Consider the following 21,795-nt stretch of genomic DNA (forward strand, 5'->3'; position numbering starts at 1 on the left):
GAACGCCCCACGTCTTAATGTGTCGACTCTTTTTTTTTCCTCCTGTACAATGAACAGGTAACTTTTCATGACAACAACATGACATGTGACACGACGTGTTCACTGAATCTGTATCCAACCGCAGTACACCTTCAGTATGTGATGCGGGACAGTGGTCAGGTATGTTAACTGATACATTAAAAAACAACTTACAACTCAACTGAATTGTTCTTTTTCTCCTTAGTTCATTCAATCTAATAAAATGTCATAAAATTGTAAAAGAAAAAAAAAAAAAGAATCACAATTTCACAGAGTCAGTGTTGGACATCTTTGTTATTTGTTTTGTAGAATCCAAAAGTCAAAGATCTTCAGTTCACAGAGATATAAACCACTGAAAAGCAGAAAAGAGTAAATTATGAAACTCAATTATCAAAATTGTTGCTGATGAACTTTCTGTCACTCGAATAATTGATCAATCAACAAATCCTTCAATCACCACATGCAACCACTGCTACATTCTAGCTTACGGAGCATTTAAGTTCAGCTGAGTATCTTTTTTCAGCAACTGCCCCTTCTCCTCACCCAAACCACCCCCCCATCCATCCATCAACCCCCCCCCTCCCCCAATGAGTTGTTGTTAAGTTCAGCCACTAATTGCTCTGGTTGGGACTGTGGTCGACTGTGTTACCGCTGTCCTACCCTCAAATACACACACACACGCATACTTATACACACACATACACACACACACTGTAAGCCCACGCTAACACATATAGAAACACATTCTAGTGTGTGTGTGTACTCATGTTTCTTCTCTCATTAGTTGTCTATCTCTCATTTAAATGTCGTTTCATGCATGTGTGTTAGAGTATGTATTTGTGCATTTATATATGTGTGCATGTGTGTGTGCGTGTGTGTATGTGTGTGTGCCTTCCTCTGTTTGCATGCTAGTGTGTCTCTAGTGTGTATATTCGCGCGTGTGAGTGTGTATATGTGTGTGTGTGAGAATCTCCACTCTCAGTTGGGCAGAAACAATGGAACCTCTCTGATTACATCTCCCTGTACAGGCGGACAGGGTGTGTGTGTGTGTGTGTGTGTGTGTGTGTGTGTGAGTGCATGCGAAGCTTTAGGGGGGAGGAAAGGGTGGCGGTCGCAGAGGAGGAAAGAGGGAGAGGCAACGTTTGGACCAACCCCCCCACCCCACCCCCCTCCCTCCCTCCTTTGCCCTGTCTCCCACACACACTCGTTCCTTCCCCTCGCGCCCACCTGGCGTCTCATTGGTTAAATCCCCAGCTATATATTTATCTGATTGGTCAGGGCGGGGTATATATACACAGCGTGGGTTGGTTAAATCTGGCCACAAGTTTCAAAACTTTGAACCAGGGCAGACAGATAGAGAGACAGTGAGTCGGACAGCCTGAGTGACGAAGGGGAATCAAGCTTTGGACAAACCACTGCACCGCACACTCCAAACAAGAACTGTTGTCTTTTAGAAAAAAGAAAAGAGTGAAGAAAAGAAAGAGGCAGAGTCATTGTGGATCATTTTCAGGGGGAATATCCTGCACCACAACTTGTTTGTTTTCTCTTTCTTTCTCTTCTTCTCTCTCCTCTCAGATCTCGATGCTTTGCTTTGGGATTTGTGCTTCAAATCCATCGAATTCCTCTTTTGATCTTTCTCTTTGTCGTCTGAAACACTTTGAGTTACAAATCTTTTCCAGAACTTTGCAACCCAACATACTGAGACAGACGTTTGCAGAATTTCACTTGGACTAAAAGTTGAGGCCGAGCCCGGTTCTGGAATGAATTTAACCGAGCCCAGCTTGTCTAGAGAGACTCTTCTGCATCCAAGCCGGGTGTCCCTCGGGGGCCCCTGGACGTCCAGAACCCCGAGTCCTGCTTCTGATTCCGAAATGGGTTTTGAGCAGACCCTCTCTGGGGATTGCAGTTCTCCCGATGTCCTCGGACCCGGGAGCATGAGGAGAGCAGAACCGAGGATTTCTCTGACACCCAGTTCAGGAGGACAGAGTCCGGACCTGACCCAGGCAGGAGGTGTGTCAGCTGACGGGAAGGCCGTGGCAGCTGAGCAGAGGATCCGAAGGCCCATGAATGCCTTCATGGTGTGGGCTAAAGATGAGAGGAAGCGACTGGCCCTGCAGAACCCTGACCTGCACAATGCTGTGCTCAGCAAGATGCTCGGTAAGACAACAACAAAAACTTAAGTCTCACCAGGGCAAAAAAACATCTGAAACTGTTTGAACTTCAAAGCTTTCTGACCAGACAGGTTAGGGTTAGCTGCTTTATATAGGTTTATCAGTAGAGACAATTGTGGGGATCACCAGACCCACCTCAATACATTTTTCAAAAATCTATTTCATCATTGTTGAAGTGTGTAAACTACCACATCAGGGCAGAGTCTTCCAAAAGCATCTCAGATGATCTTTGATATATGGTCTAAGATCATCTTAGTCTTAAAATGGTTTTGGGTAACTTTGCCCTGAACACTTTTGATCAGCGTAACCAACATATCGAACAACACTTTTATTAAGTTACTTTCAAATATGTAATTGCAACCAAGTTTTTGAGCAGTTTTGCTTTGATCAGTGTTGCTCAGTGTGACAAACCCCACCCATCTGAGTCATTTATAGCCCCAGAGGCTCTAATATTACTAATAAAAACCATGCAGAGCATCAGATTAGAATTACCTTTCAAATGTCTGACAGCATACATAGTTATATTGCTACACAACATGTATATTACTTATTTTGAAAAAACTGTTGAAAATAATCAATAATTTAGATATGACTTAAATTGATACACTTCCATAATGTTTAATACTTTTGTAATCAAACCCTAAATTTGAACAATTAGTTGCTAATTCTGTTTGTTTATAGATTTACGGTTGATCAATTTTATTATATATTTTATGATATATTACAAGTAAGTTACGGTAGAAGTTTTTAAGTGTTAACATCTTTACTGTATACTGCTGAAGCAGTAAATCGACATCTGTAAGAAATTATTGGCTGAACAATATCAGGACTGTTTCACATCATACATTTAAAGCAATGTGCGAAAATTAAAATAAAATTTTACACGTCCATCTCCACATTAAAATTATATTTTCACCATCAAACACTCCATTGAAAGGTGTGAAAATTTTTTATTTTCCTCAGTGACAAAGTGGAAGAAAAAAATCCAAAAAGTCTTTAGAAACTTCACTTCTCTACTGTCCATCCATGAGCTTATTACGTTCCAGACGGCAAAGTTTTATCAAACTATGGAGTCCACTTTAACCCGCATGAACCCAAGCAGCAAGCTGTTCGTCCAGCAACCGCCTTTAAACTGTGCCCGGCCAATTTATATATATATATGTATATATTTATGAGGAGCCAGCCGTATGGAGTCAGGGGTCAGAGGTTACAGTGCATTGTTAATATTGTTCTAATGCTGTGTTATATTGGTAAATATGAAGCACCATAGACCATTTAGTTCATTTATTAAATTCCAAGAGTCAGTTTCTCAATAAAAATGAGCAATCAAATTATAATCATTTGACTAATGTTCAGTTAAACTAAACTGTTATGTATTGTAAATATGTTCTAAACATTTTCATGTTAGAAAACAAAGGGTGCAGAAGATTACACAGCACATGTAGCAGCTTTTACTGGCCTCTGTTTCTGTTACTGTGGAGAGCAACATTTTGTTCTTGTTGTTATTTCATCACACAATCACACAATGTGTCATATTTACACTGAGAACTGCTCAGGTCTCACTGTCTGCTGCTGGAGCTCATCTGCAACGTGAGCCGCTCTGTAACACAAACCATAAAGAAAAGGAAAAATGACTCTCAAATCTCCAGGCTGCTGGTGTCGACAACCAGAAGACGAACTGGGAATATAAGCACTTAAAGCAGTGACTGTGATGTTAACTACATCCACAAAATTAAGCTTTGTGGGACATCTTATAGGCTGAATTATCAGCAGTGTTTATTTCAGTAGTTTGAACACACAGATGTTGAGAAGTGTTTCCTTACTGTTTCTGTTTTAGGCTTTACAGAGGACCCATCTCAAATCAGCATTTTAGCGGCCTCTCAGATCCTGATGCACAACCAGAGAGGATTGTTCTAGCTTTGACAGGGGTTCTACTTGAGCTGAAACAATTAGTCAATTAATCAAGTAGTTGATCGACAGACAATATTGATAATCAGTGATTTTTTTCACTCTTTATTTTGAAGGAAAACTGTTTGCATTTACCTGGTTCCTGCTCCTATAATGCAAATATTTGCAGGTTTTTTTGGTCCTCTATGACAGTAAACAGTTTGTTAGACATAAGTAATTTGAATATGTCAATGTTGCACTTAAGAAAATTCAAAATTTTAGTTGGCTCAAAAAATAAATGACATTTTATAGGCTCAATGATTACTTGATTAATCGAGAAAATAACCATCAGATTAATCAATAATGACAATGGTTGTTCGTTATGCCTCTAACATTTGATGATGATGATGATGATGAGGACTTTAATAATGATTGTCAGCGGGATTCATAGACTGCTTTTTTTGTGTACCTTCTTTCTTTGGTCAAGAACCTACGATAATGAATATAATGTACCTTGAACCTTTCAGGTCAGTCATGGAAGGCCCTGAGCGCCACAGACAAGCGACCATTTGTGGAGGAAGCAGAACGACTCCGTGTTCAGCACCTCCAGGATCATCCAAACTACAAGTACAGGCCTCGCCGAAAAAAGACCACCAAGAAACTCAAGCGGGTTGAGCCGGGGCTTCTGCTTCACAGCCTGGCCCAGGGTGGTGCACCAGGCCTTGGATTAGGTCCTGGCCTCAGCCCTTTGGGTGCAGAAAGTGTCTCCGGAGGTTCTGCATATGGACATCCAGGTGCTCACCACCATCACCCCCACCACCTGCTGCCCTCTCTGGGGCACTTCAGGGACCTCCAGGGTCCAGGACACCCAGAGCTGGAGAGCTATGGCCTGCCCACTCCAGAGATGTCCCCTCTGGATGTTCTGGAAGATGGAGCCGGGGAATCTGTGTTTTTCCCCCAACACATGCAAGAAGAGGTGGGGATGGGAGGTTGGAGCGGGTACCACCACCACCTTCACCCTCATAACCAACATTATAGCCATCACTACAACAACCATAGTCACCATAACTCCATACACGGTGCGACACATGGTCAGGGTTCAGGAATGAGTGTTGGTGCCAGTTTAAGCACCAGTATGAGCTCCAGTTTGAGTCCAGGTAGAAGTTCGAGAATTGACTCTAGAATGAGTTCCGTTGAGTCAAACATGAACTCGAGCATGAGCTCTGTCACTTCAGTTTTGGTCAATTCGGTCAACTCCAGATTAAATCCTACTCATGCCTCCAGTCACCACATCGCCTTAAGGAGTCCTGTAAAGTGCCCACCATCTCTATCCACCTCCCCCACCCCTGTTTCCTTCGCCCAGCCCTCCATCAGCCTCTCTGAACCAATAAAATGCCACCAAACGCCCCTGAGTACTGCCCCTGCTAGCTACTTCAGTCAGATGTATGGGAACAGCGCCCCGAATGCTACCCATTTCACCCCTTCTCACCTGGGGCAGCTTTCCCCTCCCCCAGAAACCTCTCCCTCCTCCTGCTCATCCTCCATCCCCTCGTCAACTTTCCTTCCCCCTGTGCACTTAGACCCTTCAAACCCCGAGTCCTCTGGCCATTTAGGCTCTTCCTCTGCTGAGTTTTGGTCCGAGGTGGACAGGCACGAATTCGACCAGTATGTGAATATTGGAAGGAATCGAGAGGAGGCCTTCGGACTTGGTGGGGTCTGTGGGGGTGGGTCCAAAGTCCTGGGTGGGCGCAGTAGCAATAGTATAGGTGGTAGTATTAATAGCAGTGTTAGCAGTATTATTAACAGGGATGTCAGCATTATGAGTGGTGCTAATGGATGTGATGAAGGAAGCAGCCCTCTTATATCTGCTCTTTCTGATGCCAGCAGTGCTGTCTATTACAGTGCCTGTATCACTGGATAAATATCTCATATGTACCTCCTTGCATACTGCACAGTTTGGTTTGGTTCATTTGAACCATCGTTAATATGATAGGGAGGAAGCATGAGGAAGGTTAGTTTTGGCTCATACTTTAAATCAAGTCATTGTCATGTTTTGTTTATCTCCCATAGATTCCAACTCTAATTTAAAAAGTTAATTTGTCTCTAAATCAAAGGTTATTGGAGCTGTGTAGAACCAACAGTCACAGTTTTTTTTTAAATTTTGCAAACTGGAAAACACATAACTGACAAATAAGGCACTGTTATTGAAGTAAAAATATATATAAATGATAATTGCTTATATTTAGATTGATTAATGAATTCTTCAACATGACATTGAACAGCTACCTAGCTAGCTAACCAGTTATCCTTGAGAGCTACAGGCTACAGTCGTTCACTTAGTCAGCATAGAAGATCTCGATCAAGATATTGTCTGAAGATTTAAATGAACAGTAGAGAGAAAAAACATGTTGGTAGTGCATTGATCTGCTTAGATGCTGCAATAGTTTGACTCGAGGTGTTTCTACTCAAGGTGGGCAGATACAGATAATTGTTCTGGTGGCTGCATAGTGGGGAAGGATTCATGGATGTGGGATATCAGTGAGTGATGAAGCACCTTTGATCAAGACAAAGCTCCTACCTGTTCCATTTATTTTTTTCCCTGCATTCTAAACCCACTGGTGACAGTACATGCTATATGAAGATTATGCTAGCAAAATGATTGCTTTCATTGCACTGTGCGTACTCTGGGCATCAGAAAATTCCATGTTTTCGTAAATCAAAATTTCAAGATCATCTCATATTATTGTTGAAATTTCATCTCAGGAGCGAGCTCACATTCATCTCTTCTGAACTTCATAAAGGTCAGATGAATTTATCTCAAATAAATGGTAAAATGAAGCACAATGAAGGACAAACTCGGGAGATGAAGAGAGAGAATAAAGACTTGATGGGAGAGACTTGGTCCAGCCTCCACGTATCTCTCAGCAGTGTTGTCGGAAAAGCATGGACCCAGACCAGACCACTGATGTCTCCCACAAACTATCAGGATGTTTTACAAGCCGGGTTGAGTTTTTTTCTGACCGTGATAATTGCCATTCCCTCTCTATCTCTCAGTCCATGACAGGGCCTCATGTCAAACTCCAAGCCAAGATCTGGAAGTTTTAAGTTGCTTTGCTTCTTGGCAAACAAAGATATGTTGATGATTAAAAGATCATTCTTTTTAACCAGTGAGGCTCTCTGGTATAAAAAACATGTCACTTGTTTAAACAAAATGTAGTTTTAAGTTAAAAAGTGCAATTCAGCCCTACAAATAACCGAAGTTTGAGTTCTACAAGTTGAGTGCTATTGGACCAAGTCTTGTGTGGAAGATTCTGAAATATCATAATGTCTAAGGTCTGCTAATATGCAAAATTAAGCAAAAGCAACACCACACTCCCAGATATTGGTAAGCACTTTGACCACTCCAGTTACAAACTATTCTAGATTTCATTTAAAAATGCATGGATAATGGTTCAAGTTCCAGGTCTTATTGATTTCTGGAAACCTTGGTTTGATGTAGCCGTTTACTGTATAGATACAGATGCTATGCCTCCTGGCAGTATGTGAAGGAGAAACTGAGACTATGAAATGTTCTCTTTGCACTGGGTTTAATGTCTTAGCTGTATAGAAGGAACACTACTTATTAAAAGTCAAATGTCCATAATTTTAAATATGTTTTGTACAGAAGGGCCTGTGCTTATTTTTTGGTGTTTGATAGATTCTTATTTGTTCTTAAAGTAACAATTCAACATTTTAAGGAAAATATGCTTATTCTCTTCCTTGGTGAGAGTGAGATGAAAAGGTCAATATCACTCTCATGACTGTGTTGAGTATGAAGCTGGAGCCCAGAGGCGATTAGCCTAGCTTAGCATAAAGACAGGAATCGGGGGGGGGGGGGCTAGATTTCCAAAAAAGCCATGCTTCCACCATCTTTTATAGTTACCATTTTTTAAAACTTAATTTGTTTAATGCATACAACAAACAGAAACTTTAAAATGATAATGAGTGGTTATAGACGGAGTTGTGTAAATGCAATCACTGCTTCTGGCTGTTGTTTGTCAAGAAATATTTACACTACGAAGCTCCATGTAAAACCATGAATTGTCAGTTTTATTTCTCTGTTTGTGTGGATAAAATAATTAAGGTGTTAATTTCCATCTACTTGCAGTTTTAATGCTAAGCTAGGCTAATTGCTTCCTGGCTCCAGCTCTATACTTATCCCACAGATATGACAGTGATGTTGATTTTCTCATCACTCTCTTGGCAAGAAAGTGAATAAGCACATTTCCCTAAATGTCAAACTATTCCTTTGAAGATGATTCAAATATAAAGGCATTCGAGCAGTGAGTCTCCACTGGTCTTTTGTGTGTATGTATGTATTATAAACTTAGAAAGGAAATCTATAATTGTATTGATCTCTTGTAGATCTGTATGGGTCTTTAATGGGTTACATTTTATGCTTTGCTCTACCAGTGTCATCAGAAAGAAACTTTCCCTCCCACACCAGTGTTATTGACCTAAATGGCTGGAAATTAAAATGAGAATTTATGGTTTTTATTTGTGCTGAGAAAATGAAAAAGCAACAGTTGCAGCCACTGTAAAGATCTCTCTGTATGTGTTTATGTAGCATCTATCCTGTAATAGTTTTGTATACAGTCAGAGCACAAAAGCAGAGGTCTCTCTTCAAGAATTTATCCTGCATCTGTTCTGCATTAGTCCTTACAGACAATACTTTTTTTGTACATGAAACAGTAGAACAAAATCGAGTATCTTGTACAGTGAAACCAGTTATATTTACCGCACTGTTCCTTGTGGCTGCCATTGGTTGAAAACAGAGCAACAGTAGATTTTTCCAAACATTTCCTCTGGAGGACGGAGCCACAGGGCAGCAGCAGTTCAAGCTTAAAGTATTAAAAAATACTTCTACATCTGCATTTGACATTCTTTTCTGTTGACACCAAACAGAATCTTGTTTCCATTTTAATTTACTGTGACACACAAAGAACATCAGAGACACAGGCATTTTTGGAGTCGTGCAATAACTCCGGGCTTTTGGTAATAATTATCTGAAAAAAAAAAAAAAGAAAACGAAACACCCAAGATTTTTTTTGGGATTAAAACAAAGGACATTCTCTCAGCAGTCATATAACGACAAATTAAAAGCAGGATTTTCCCAGAAGTGTCACTGTGATGCTTCTAAATCTGTCTGACAGGGATCATTTTTATATTGTCTAAGTGTAGAAAATGGTTTTGTTTTTGTTTATATTTGAAAAAAATGTGTGTTGGCTGTAAATGGATCTGTTCTGTTTTATAATATAATTTCACAAAATAAACACTTCTGAGGTTGCACTTTGGTATTTGAGTCTCTGGAACAAGAAGTTCAAATTTCCCAAAAAGTAGTCCCCATCATTTCATACCTTCCATCCCATCACAGCAAACTCTAAACCGCAGATTATATTTGTGATTTAACAACCTTGAATTTCATTTTGTTTCATCACGAATTTGACATTGCTCTTCACATGACAAGTCTCTAGGGCAATTTGACTCAGTTTAGAATGAAGCAATTAAAAGTTTTCTTACAATTAGGAAAATAAAATAGGTAGATGATTTAAAAAAAAGTCAAACAGTTGTGGGTTTAGGTTTCACTGCAGTCAAAATTGTAAACCTTTTTTCCTAATGGTAAAAAGTAGCCTAGTACTTTCACTTTTAGGACACATGTTGGAAGTTTAACCTCTTGAACACAGGATGGACCTCCAGTGGTTTCACCTTTTAAAAAAAGTGTGTGCAGCTGAGCACTTATCAAAGCTTTATTTTGAATTTTTAGTGGAGATTCCAAAGATTCCAAAGATACCACATCAGCCTGTGTTTTAGGTTCATGTTCGTAACGTGTTGCACAAGACATCAGGAATATTTTCTTCAGATGAGATTCTATAGCAATAAAAACTTGGTCTTATATCATGTGCATTGGTATAATAGTCCTTTTTCAAAGAAGACAATTTAGCTACATTCCATTAAGGCAAGATAGTTAGTGCTGGTTTTGTGCATGCAAGCTCACTGGCATGGCTTACTGTGACACTTGATGTCACATTGCTTTCACTAATATTACAAGCCAAAATGTCCACCATGAAAAAGGTCTATTCCAAGTGATGAGTCTGGCCCCAAGCTGTTCTAAGTGCTGCTAATTAGACCTGATATTCAGCACAAATTGGCTACACCTTTGAAACCCAATGTCCATTGACCTAAAAGCCTCAGAGTGCTTCAAACAAACCAGGTCGCAGGATGTGGTGTCCGACAACAACTAAAGGCAAAAGTGTTTATACCTGTTCTGAATGGTCAGACTTGAAGGTGGAGTGGAAATCCTGCTGCTTGAAATTGTATTTCCTTTCTATGTCTTTGTAGTGTTCAGCAGATTAGGCCTACATAAATGGGGTTATTGGACAGTCTCTCCTCAAAGTCATTCATTGTGTTGTACGGACTGATACAGACAAAAGGTTGTGTGAAGAATTAAAAATGAGACAGTTGAGCAAGACACTCAAAGCCAGACACCTTTTTCACCTCCACACATATGTTTCCGATCACTGTGTGTAATGGACAGGATTGCAAAATGTTCTGTCTTGGAGACTGTCAGATGCCCTTCCCCCAGTTCCAATGTTGTAAATGGTGTTTCAGATGCTGTTACACAATTTGATGTTCAAAGTCTTTCATTCGAAGCTTAATGAGAATGTCAAGAGGAAATGACACAAAATCATTAAAGGTCCCATATTGCATAAAGTGAGATTTCCAGGTCTTTTTTGATTATAAAGCAGGTCTGGGGTCTATATTAATACTGTGAAATTATCAAAGCGCTCAATCCATGGAGTAACACACACAGCACGTAATCAGAAACTGTGCCTTAGAACGAGCTGACAGGACTTCTGTAACTTTGTGATGTCACAACAAAACAGTCACTGCTCTTATGCCCCCGGTACGGCCCACCTGGATCCATCGTCCAACCATTTCTCCAAGTGTTTACCTGTAATCTGCTACATTCTCTATTAAGGACTCTTACCAGTGTTTTGTTCGGGCTCTCCAATGATCTTTCCAGCTTATAATCTTTTTAACATTTTTCTTCTACCAATCATCAGATTCCTTTTATCTTGTTGTTTTAGGTTTCCCATGTTACCACTCGTGTTGTTTTATGAGCTCCACTTGGACTGGAAACCAGCTATTATTATGTCTGTGTGTGTTGACCGCAAACCTGCATACTCATGATATCCACTTGCAGGAGTCAGAGTTCTGAAATAAGGATAAGCTGCTTGGTGGCTTTATCTCCTGAGCTGCTGCCCAGGTAAAGCGTATTTCAAAGTCTTCCACTCTTGCTGTCCCAGCTGCCTGATCAGCTTCCTGCCTCCCGAATGGCCCCCATGGTCTCAACACACTCTGGCACTGTGCCAGTCAGCTCGGAGGGTCTTTCCGCTCAGGAGAGTGTGCTGGAGGCAGATGCAGTGGGCTCCACCACTCCTGTAATGGATGCTGCAACATCGTGGATAGTCACCCCGATGCCGCCAGATGATCCATGGATTTGAACCAGAACCAGGCCCAAGGCTCTGGTGCGCAGTTCCACACCAACTCCAACTTCTTGCTGGAGCTCCAGATGTAAGTGTGACAGATGTGAAACTACATTCAGATGGATATTGGTACAGCTTCTTATGGATATCAACCCGTCAAGTAAAACACCATAACAGTGTAAAATACGAACCTTTAAGAATCATTTTATGGAGAGTCATTTATTCTGACCAGCTGTCATTTACCTTCACATCCACATAATGACCTGTTGTATGATTAATCTCTTCTTGGATATACATTCATTTATAATGTGTCCTATTTTTTCTTAGTTGTCCTTTTTTTTTATCTTGGAAGTCAACTTACAACAACTTATACAGTTGCTTCCATCTCACCAAGTCTTTCACCATTTGTCCTGTTGCTATTTTTCATGAATTATAGCTATGATGGTACGGTGGAATGTGTGTCGACCACGCCACCAGACACATTTAATGCTGAACAAATCAGAGATGCAGATGGTACTTCAGAACCTAAGACTGGACCCAGGTCAAGATCAAACTGTAGGAGAGACAGACAGACTGAATAACTTTTTTTTTGTAGAACAATTTTTGAAAATGCAGTGAAACAAGCAGCATCTTCCAGTACAAACATGGTAATTGCAGTGTATTCAGTCGTATTTTCCAAAGTCCACTGTGAACGCTGTGGATCTCAGTCCTCGTGTCTCCTCGTCTTTGGATGGAAATGAGGAAGAAGAGAGAAAAAAGGGGGGGGGTGGGAAAAAAGAGGAGAAGAGTAGAAAACAGGAGGGAGACAGCAGGACAATTGCTTTAGTGTTTGTGCGGCGTTGTAATCCTCCGTGATCTGCTCTGATTCTATCCTCTCCAGGTTCAGATCCGATGCTAAACGAGTTTGGCTCAGCAGGACAGTTTCCCCCCGAACAAACCGCTGACGGACTCAAAAGAAAACATTTGGAACAAGGAAAAACTGTTCTCTCCTTCTCTCTCTTCTCTGACAGTCTGTTTTCTTCTTTTTTTCAGTTTTCAGTCTTGTTTTATTCCCTCTCAGGCCCCCCAGTCGCTATAATTTTCTCTTCTTTTTCTTCTGCTTTTCTTCTTTCCCACGAGTTGGATTCCTCCCTCTTGTTTTGTTCTTTGTAATTTTCTAAACTTCATCTCTTTCTGCCGCCATTTTTTTTTTTTACCCCAAAGCCCTTCTGTCATCTTTCTATTTTCACCTAAGCTTGTTTACATCACTTCTTTTCACACCATTCCCCTTTCTCTGTCAATTCACCCTTCTTTTTTCCCATCATCCTTTTAAACACTATATCCAGTTTCATCTTCTTTTACTTTCCTTCTTACCTTCCTTTATTAATATCTATTGCTCAAATCCTCAGTCACCTCATTTACACTTTATCATTTCATCTTTCTTCCTCTATCTCTCCCCTTTCTTTCCAATATCTCGCTTTCCTTTCAGTTTTCCTCCTTTTCATCTCTTTATCAGATTTTTGTCCCACTTTCCCCGTTTGTTTCTTTTTCAACATTATGCTCATTCTTTCTCTTTTTTCTCCTTCTCACAGCTGTTTGTTAGTTTTTTTCTTCTTTTATTCCACCAGTTACATGTTTCTTCTTTTCTTCTGATCCTCTGCTCATTTTCACTGTATGTCTTTTTTTAACCACATTTTGGTCTGTTTCACCCCATTTACCCCTTTTCACCTCAGCCCCGCCCCCTCCTCTCACTCTCTCAGTCTCCCTCTTGCCCCCTCTCTTTGTCTGACTTGCAACTTTTTTTCATTAACGTTTCCATAAGATTCAATTATCTCTTGGTTGCAGAACAGAAAGTTTTACACGTCTTAACTGGGTTGTAAAAACCAAGCTGGGGATTGTGTTTGGTATGGAGAGTGTGTGTGTGTTTTCCTACACTGAGCTATGTTCTCAGTGTGTGTGTGTGTGTAAGTGAAAGGGTTTTTAACAGTGTGTGTGTATGTGTGTGTGTGTGTGTGTGTGTGTGTGTGTGTGTTGCTGAGGTAACTGACAGGAATGTGAGCAACGAGGAGGAAACTCCTGTGGAAGTTTGGGATGTTAGGAAAGGGTGTGTGTGCCTGTGTGTGTGTGTGTGTGTGTGTGTGTGTGTGTGTGTGTGTGTGTGTGTGTGTGTGTGAGTGAGAAGCGAGAGGAAGAGGTGTATATTTTTGTGGGAACACCTCACCCTCTGCTTGTTACCCTGACTGGAAAAGATAACACAAGCCTGGATTCCCCTTCTCCCAGCTGGAAATTAACACACGTGAGGTTGCAGGGTGTGTGTGTGTGTGTGCGTGCGTGTGTGCGTGTGTGTGTGTGTGTGTGTGTGTGCATGTTTAAACAGTTTCATTATAGTTTCTACTTGAAGTCAGGTATCTCTGTTGGTGTAATGCTCTGTGACAACCCAGCAAACTACTTTTGGTTCCTACAGTGTTCCTGTTTGGTTATCAGAACTTTAAAATCTTTTTCATAATGCTTTTGAAAAAAGTTTCCCGGAGTGTCCTTTCTCTTGTTATGCGAACATTGGTTAATATGTTTTTTTAAAACAACAATTACAGAGAAGAGTTTTAAGAAAAACATTTGCTTTATTTTACAGGTCCTGATTTCCTGAAAACATTGTTAATAATTTCAGACATTTCTTAGAAAGATACAGGGGAAGTGGAGAAAATGTTCATTGCTTTAGTTATTGAGTAAAAACTCATTATATTCAAGTTAGTAGTAGAATTGGAAATAATGGTGCAGATGAGTGAAGAATCGTTCATAAACGGACAGTAAATATCCATCTCACTGTATTTGGACATTGGAGACTGTCCTGTAAAAAGTGACTGTGCAAGCAGCTTATTACGACCCACAGTTACGTGTTATTGTTAGGCGCCCTCTAGTGGCCGTCGTAATAAGGACTGGAGCAAAGGAGGAAGTCAGGTGACGTAGTTTAGGCTCTACAGCATCACAGCCTGTGCAAGGAGGAGGGTTGGAACGACAAAAGTCAGCTTTGTTTCTTTTATCCATGAGCGTTCCGTAACCTTAACCACGTGTTGATCATTGTAACCATGACGACGAAGGTCCTCTAAACTGAACCACGATCTTCCTGAACTTAATCAAGCAATTTTTGTCCCTAAATCCAACCAAACTGTGACCAACCCAGAACTTTAACCTTGTGTTACCATGACGATGAACGTCTGGTATACTCGCGTCTGGTACTCTCCTATGGGTCGTATTATTCGCCTGCTGCTGGTACACTCCAATGGGTCGTAGCTGACGGTCGGGAAAATGACTGTTGTTATCTGTTCACAAACTGTTTTTCATTTACCTACAGGAACAAATTGAAGAAAGAATTAGAAGAATGGGAAAAAGAAAGAAAGACTGAGATAAAGAAGTAGAGGAACAAGGAAAGAGAGGAAGGGACGACAAAAAGAAGAGGCATGAACTGAAACAGATGAGTTAAAGTGAAGGATAGGGAAGGGAATAAGGAGCCAACGAAAGAAGGTGGGGAACAGAGGAATTATAAAATGCTAGATCGGAAAATCAGTATCATATTATTTCAATGGGGGCCCAGTTTTTAAATTCTGCCCTTGGGCCTCCGGGGAAGTTCATCCACCCATGTTGTTATTTAGAAAATGAATGTGGGATTTCTTCATTATGCTGCTCACAGTGTGAACACATGGTGAGACTGAAAAATAGTCACTATAGATGCATATGGAGATGGACACTGTGGAGGAAAACTCCAGAGAGAAACAGAGGGAGAGGCAGAGAGAATGGAATTTGTACATCCATGTGTTTAAGAGAGAGAGAGAGAGAGAGAGAGAGTCTGATTAAGAGAGAGAGACTATGGAAGAGAGTTGCAGAGTGGGAGAGAGAGAGAAGGAGAGAGAGGGTGAGGGATTTTCCCGTCTCTTTCTGTCTCGGTGGTGTTTTATTGGCCACATGTGGTTAGGATGTCAGATCAGTCACCGCAACTACACACTAACTCACTAACTGTGTGTGTCTGTGTGTGTGTGTGTGTGTGTGTGTGTGTGTGTGTGTGTGTGTTTGTGTGTGTAGCTGTGGTCGTCCATGTGTGTGTGCTTTCACAGACTCTGATCTGAGATGACAGCTGGTTTACACTGTAAATGTGTTTGTTTGTGAGTTTGTGCAACTCACAACTTCTTTGTGTATACTCTACTGTATACTGTAATGTTCTTGCATAAAGGGTTGTGTATATTTCGTGTGCATGTGTGTATGTGTGCTCAGAATTTGCAGGCATACGTGTTTCTGTGTGTGTGTGTGTGTGTGTGTCCAAAGCTTTCTATTTTATGTCCATGTGCTTTTGAATTTCCACTGTGACTCCAACCACTGAACATGAAATAATAGTGTGTGTGTGTGTGTGTGTGTGTGTGTGTGTGTGTGTTTCTGTCATACACACTGTCACAGATTAAACAGGAATTGATGACAGATACAGCCAAGACCCAAAGTCTTGTCTCAGTGGTTTATGTACAAACAATGTGACTTTTGTCTGTGAACCTCTTTTATATATATTTTTCCTTCACACTTCTTGGTCTAATGAAAATATCTTCATCGCTGTGACTTGTCAGAATGATTTATGTATTTTAATTAATGTTCTTGTGTGAAGATCATAGTTTGAACATCTGCCTACATTACCACTTAGCTGCTCAAAACATTGGCACTGATCACAGTTAGACTCATGTGTTAGTTTCATATTAATATACAAGAGAAGATCATTTACTTGCTTCAGAGTCTTCAAGCTTCTACATTTGGCTCCATCATGGAGGAATCGTGTGTTCATTTTCATAGCAGCGGTAGCCTCTTCGTTCCTCTTCGCCCTCACTTTTCACAAACTTAACCCAACACAGAAGAGGAAAACATTTCCACATGTTATTTTTCTACAACAGCAGTAATAAAAGAAAAACCATGGGTTTAACCTGAAACAATGCTCCAAGTTATTTCTATGACATTTGCTCGTCTGCTGCTTAAAAACAATGATCTTCTTCACGGTTTAAAAGTCCATAACACAAATAATGAACAGTTTGCTAACCACATCTCCCAAACAGCAATTGTCGAATCATAGCTTGGCAACCATAGCTAGGTTTATCAAGGTTTCACTTTCTTATAGCAGCTGCTCCAGTGGAGCTGATTTGTCTTAGAATATGGAAAATACAGAAAGACTGATAAAAGAAATGCTGAATGAGAGAATATACAGTTACAGAAGCTAGCCCGGACATGACGTCACGACTTCTGCTCTAGTGTACCACTGAATAACTCTACAGTACAGATGTCAGTGATACTGCAAAATGATGATAAAGAATCTCAATATCTCAGGTTATTGACCACTATAGAGTATATCAATGGTTCTAACCTTTTCCAACTCATGGCCCACTAGAAAATCTCAAAAATGTTGGCAGCCCATATCTGACCCAATAACAGTACGAAGGCCAAATAATGCCTTCTCACAGGACTTTTTATTTTAATGATAATGATAGGGAAGCTCAGTTTTCCTTTTTTGTTTCACAGAGAGAGATCGCTTGTCGATTCCCCATCTGTCTCTTGACGCTCTTCCCTTTTAATTCTTCCTGTTGCTAATCAGCTATCCATTTTGATATTCCAGTTTGTGCCATGGATGTCATCTTCAAGCATACAATCAGATTGAGATAGCAAACAATAGGATTACACAAATAACATAAAAGTTCCTATCATTGGCTTATCACAGTGATAGAACTTAATACAAGAAAAATCTTTGGGCTCTGTCAGTGTTGTTTGCTTGCATTATCAGCCACCAAATGAATCTTGGGATGGGTTGGGCCACAAAGGATCCGTCCATTGGATCCCTTGTTGCTCAGGAAAAGAAGGACGCATTTCTTGGCCGGATTTGATACAGCCTTTGAAAAGGGACGGTCTAGTGACGCCACTCTGTCTTCACATGCAGCTTCCGGAAGGTTGCAACCGCTGAATTAGGACACAGTTTACATATGTGCAACACTAGAGTGGAAAGTTTGGCAGCCGTAGCAACAGTAACTAAGGGAGACAAGGCTTGCTAAATGGTCAACTCCATCTATGAGGTTTCATTTAAAACTGAACCAAACTCAGCGTCTCTGGTTTTGTTCATTTCCATGCCTCGACCATCGCCTGAACTCTCCCTGCTGTAAGGCTCTGGATTGACCAGATGATGTCATTGGTTGGTGGTGGTGGTGGGGGGAGGGGGTTCTCTCCTTCGCCTCTCTGCTGCAGGATGTCAGGCTCTCTCTTCCATACCCCCACTGCTTCCTGTTTCCTGTCTCTGCAGGAAGTAGCTCTGTGTTCACCTCCTGTCCGAGGGGCTGTTGCTGACAGGAATAGAGAGTTTCACTGTATTAACAGCTTGTAAGAAGTTTAGTAAGACAGCATGAGGTCACAGAAAAGAAAATCTTTATCCTACTACAAACTGCTTTTTTTTAGAGAAAGCAGTAGAAACTTTCAGTTTCTAAGATCCAAAAACAGACAATAAAGAAAACGTAAAGCAGAGTGAGAGAAATGTCGTGCATGAAAGAAAAACATCAGAAGTGAGGTCGAGGACAACAACTCAAAGGTCACTCCAGCCTCTGTTTTGGATTAAATGCATGATCCAAATTCTCCCGTTTGGGAGGAAGCTGAATTTTGTGTTTTTTCGACTGTAGCCTGGTGACAGTTGGTCTATTTCCACAACTCACAGGAAAGAGAGAATGACCTCTAACCCTGAGTGAAGCTGTCTTTACTTTTAATAGACACCAGGGCCTGACACATATCTGACCATAAACCTCCTCTCACTGCCATTTGTCTTTCTCTCCATCTCCCCCTCATTTCCTCTTTTTCTTTTACTCTCCTGTCTTTTCTTGCTTCTGTCACTGATTATTTTTGCTCTTGCTTCTCCTTCCTGCTCTCTCTTCCTTCTCTCCTCTACATTCCATCTATATTCTCCTCCCTGCTCCTGGCCTCCTTTCTCCTTCCTCTTCTTTCTTTCCACTTGTCTTCTCCTCTCCCTCGTCTTCCTCGTCTTTCTTTCTGTCATGCTTTACCCCATCTCCAGAATTTAAAATAAAAAAGTTTGAATGAAGTGTCATCTGATCATGTCTTAAGGCCACAGCCCTCTTCTACTGAAGGCCCACTGAATTGTGGGATAGCAGGTCATGTGGGTGATAGATGAAACATTTCAAATTCATACATAAAGCGTCCTTTTTACCAAGTGTAGATAAACAGTGGTGTTTTGCACACTTTACTGTATGGAAGATTTTATTTAAATTGGATAGAATTACTACTTTTGCTCATCAATCTACACTCAATAACCCATAATAACAAAGTGCAAATATGTTCTTAGAATATTTTGCTAATTAAATCCTTAATTCAGTACTTACAGAAGCCCATTTGGCAGCAATTACAACTTTTAGTCTACTTGTCTTAGTCTCTGCAAACTTTGTACACATGGATTTGGGCAGTTGATCCTGTTCTTCCTGGCAGACCCTTTCAAACTCTGTCAGATTGGATGTGAAGCATCTGTGAACTGACTTCTTCAGGTCTCTCCACAGATGTTCTATGGGGTTTAAGGGCTTTGGGCTTTGGCTGGTCCACTCAAGGACTTGCAGAGACTTGTCCTGAAGCCACTCCAGTGTTGTCTTGGCTCTATGCTTCAGGTCACTGTCATGCTGAAAGGTCTAAGGGCTTTGGCTGCATTCATCCTTCCCTCAATTCTGATGAGTCTCCACGTCCCTGTTGCTAAGAAGCATCATTTAATGTGACTCTTGTTTATTGCAGTGACCTAAAACATGACTTGTGCTGTTTTGAAAGTGATGCAGGAAATCTTACTATGTCTGACCTGGTAAGATTGCCATCATGACTTTTATGTAAAAGTGACAGAGGGCCTGTTCAGACCAACAGCTCCACCAACCTGAACAACCATATACGTTCATCGTATATTGTTCAACCATCTGATACGACCCATGGGAGTGTCTCCTGAAATAGTGTCCCTTCGGCAGGCGTATCAAACCTAGGTTGTCATGGTTACAATAATAAACATGCTGACTGTACTGGCTGCGGTGTACCTTTGTCGCCATGGTTACTGTGATAACGGTCATGGCTTGGTTAGGTTCAGGAAAAGATGATGATGACATGATTTGGGTTAGAATAAGTACTTCTTCAAGATTAGACAGTTTTTGTTGTCATGGTTACAATATAAACTGCTAGTTTCACATGGGAAATCGAACACTGCTCTCCTGTGTCATACTCCTGTGTTTTGTTGACCCATCCATCCACCATAACCTCGTCCTGACATGGATTTTGTCTCTCTATATACTACGTCACTGCACTTTTCCCTTTGCTCCTGTCATAATTACTACAACCACTAACAACAAAACGTAACTATGGTTCATAGAAACCTGCTGCACAAACGACATATGTCATTTTTTACGGGACAGTCATTTTGAAACTGATACAGAAAGGTTACTTGGTATGACCTATGATTGCCATCATGACTGTTATTAAATAGTGACCAGAGAGCCTGTTCAGACATTAGACTTACTTAGTGTATGGCCATTAAAGTAAAGGGATGCATGTCTGAAAGGCGATGTTGTGTGATTCGTTTGGTTACAGTGCATCAAGAGGCTCTGGTGAATTGTAGGAATGGAGATAATGTTTTTGGACAGTCTGTTGTCGAGGGCATTCGTGGTGTTACATTCGGTTATACAGATGAAAAGTGACGGAAATAGTTGTGTGAAGAATGAATAAAGAGCTTGAGAGAGAGAAGTTCAAACCCCAGCTTCTTTCACAACTCCACACCCGCGGCCAGTTACTTCAAACGACACTGAAACTTTAAAGTCTCATCCCACTGGATCAATTTAAACTTGAATCATATAGACACCTTTATTCTCCCTATTCTAACACCCTTCTTTTTCTACCCCTCATCCTCCTTGTAAGCTCTCACGTCCTACTCTCCTTTTTTTCCTTTTCTTTTATCTGTCCTACCCTCAGACTCTCTCTTCTCTCCTCCCACCCTCTCTCCTCAGTGGGAGCCAAGGTGTGGGTGTTAAACCTCTGCGGTCTGCTGGTTTGGTGGCCTTGGCTTTGAAGGGCTTGTGGGTTGCGGGTTCAGATCCCGGGCAGGCCTAACCACTAACCTTGACTGGTGGAACCCATCTATCACCGTGGAAACAGTCAAACCAGCCAATCGGTGAGCCAGAATCTGAGTCAGCAGGAATCCAGAGAAAAAAAAGTGCAGTTTAATTCTATTTCTAGTCATTTGTCTCAAACTGTATGAATGTCTTTAACTCTGAAGTTTGTTTTAGAGCTTTGAAAGGTGTGGCAGAATGTGATGAATAAAAAAAATATGAAAATAACAGTCCGACATATTTGTTAGAAAAGACATGAGAAAACATTACATTTGGAGAGAGAACAAAAGTGACAAAAACATTTGAAAAGGGAAAACTATTAAAAAAAATAGAACAAATTAAACATGAGAAACGGGAAAAGGTGAGAAAATGTGAAACAATGGGAGATTAAAGATACTAAGCATCAGAGAATATTTGAAATGTTGGCTCAGTCTTGCGTTTACAACAGAGTTTAAACATTTTGTTTAAGGTTGGGTTGAGGTTTTGGTCAGTGTGTAATTTGTTTTACTAAAACACACCCTGATTCGCACGGTCCAAAATGTTTCTTGCATAGAGTTGAAATAAAAGTATTTGGTCATTTCATAAAGATTAGAGAAAAGGACATTTTTAAACTTATATTCCTCCTGCTCAGATTTTCTCTTTCATATTCCCTAGTAAGTTTTTGTCACTTTCCTGAATGTCTCGCCTGTTACATATTGTTACATTATGCTATATCCTTTTCCTTGTTTCCTTTATAGCTTTTCCACTGTTTAATGTCGTTTCACTGTAAAACACTGGCTCTGAGCCTCCGTTCTGATTGGCTCAGCGTTTGCTGAGAAAAAATATAGCAGATTTCAGGAAAACACTCAGAGAATCCTATAAGGTTGGATGGAGGATCCAGGTGGGCTGGGCTTAGGGCATGGCTGAGAGCGGTGACTACTTTTTTGTGACATCACAAAGTTCAGGAAGACCTGATGGCTCGTTATAAGGCTCAGTTTCTGAATACAGGCTGTGTGCATTTCTCTGTCGACCGAGTGCTTTGATACTTTGACAGTATTAATACAGAACCTAGACCTGCTTTATAATCAAAAAAGA

At 40.8% G+C, this 21,795-nt stretch overlaps 1 protein-coding gene across 1 annotated transcript; it reads left to right on the forward strand.

The window, feature by feature from the left end:
• The first annotated feature begins 1,354 nt into the window (after positions 1-1,354).
• On the forward strand, positions 1,355-9,404 carry sox18 (SRY-box transcription factor 18). Its single transcript, XM_056385845.1, has 2 exons — positions 1,355-2,175; positions 4,604-9,404. The coding sequence occupies exons 1-2, from the start codon at positions 1,779-1,781 to the stop codon at positions 5,995-5,997; spliced, it is 1,791 nt and encodes a 596-aa protein (XP_056241820.1). The 5' UTR covers positions 1,355-1,778; the 3' UTR covers positions 5,998-9,404.
• The last annotated feature ends 12,391 nt before the right edge of the window (positions 9,405-21,795 follow it).

This window comes from Seriola aureovittata, chromosome 9, assembly GCF_021018895.1.
Source record: "Seriola aureovittata isolate HTS-2021-v1 ecotype China chromosome 9, ASM2101889v1, whole genome shotgun sequence".
Taxonomy (NCBI): Eukaryota; Metazoa; Chordata; class Actinopteri; order Carangiformes; family Carangidae; genus Seriola; species Seriola aureovittata.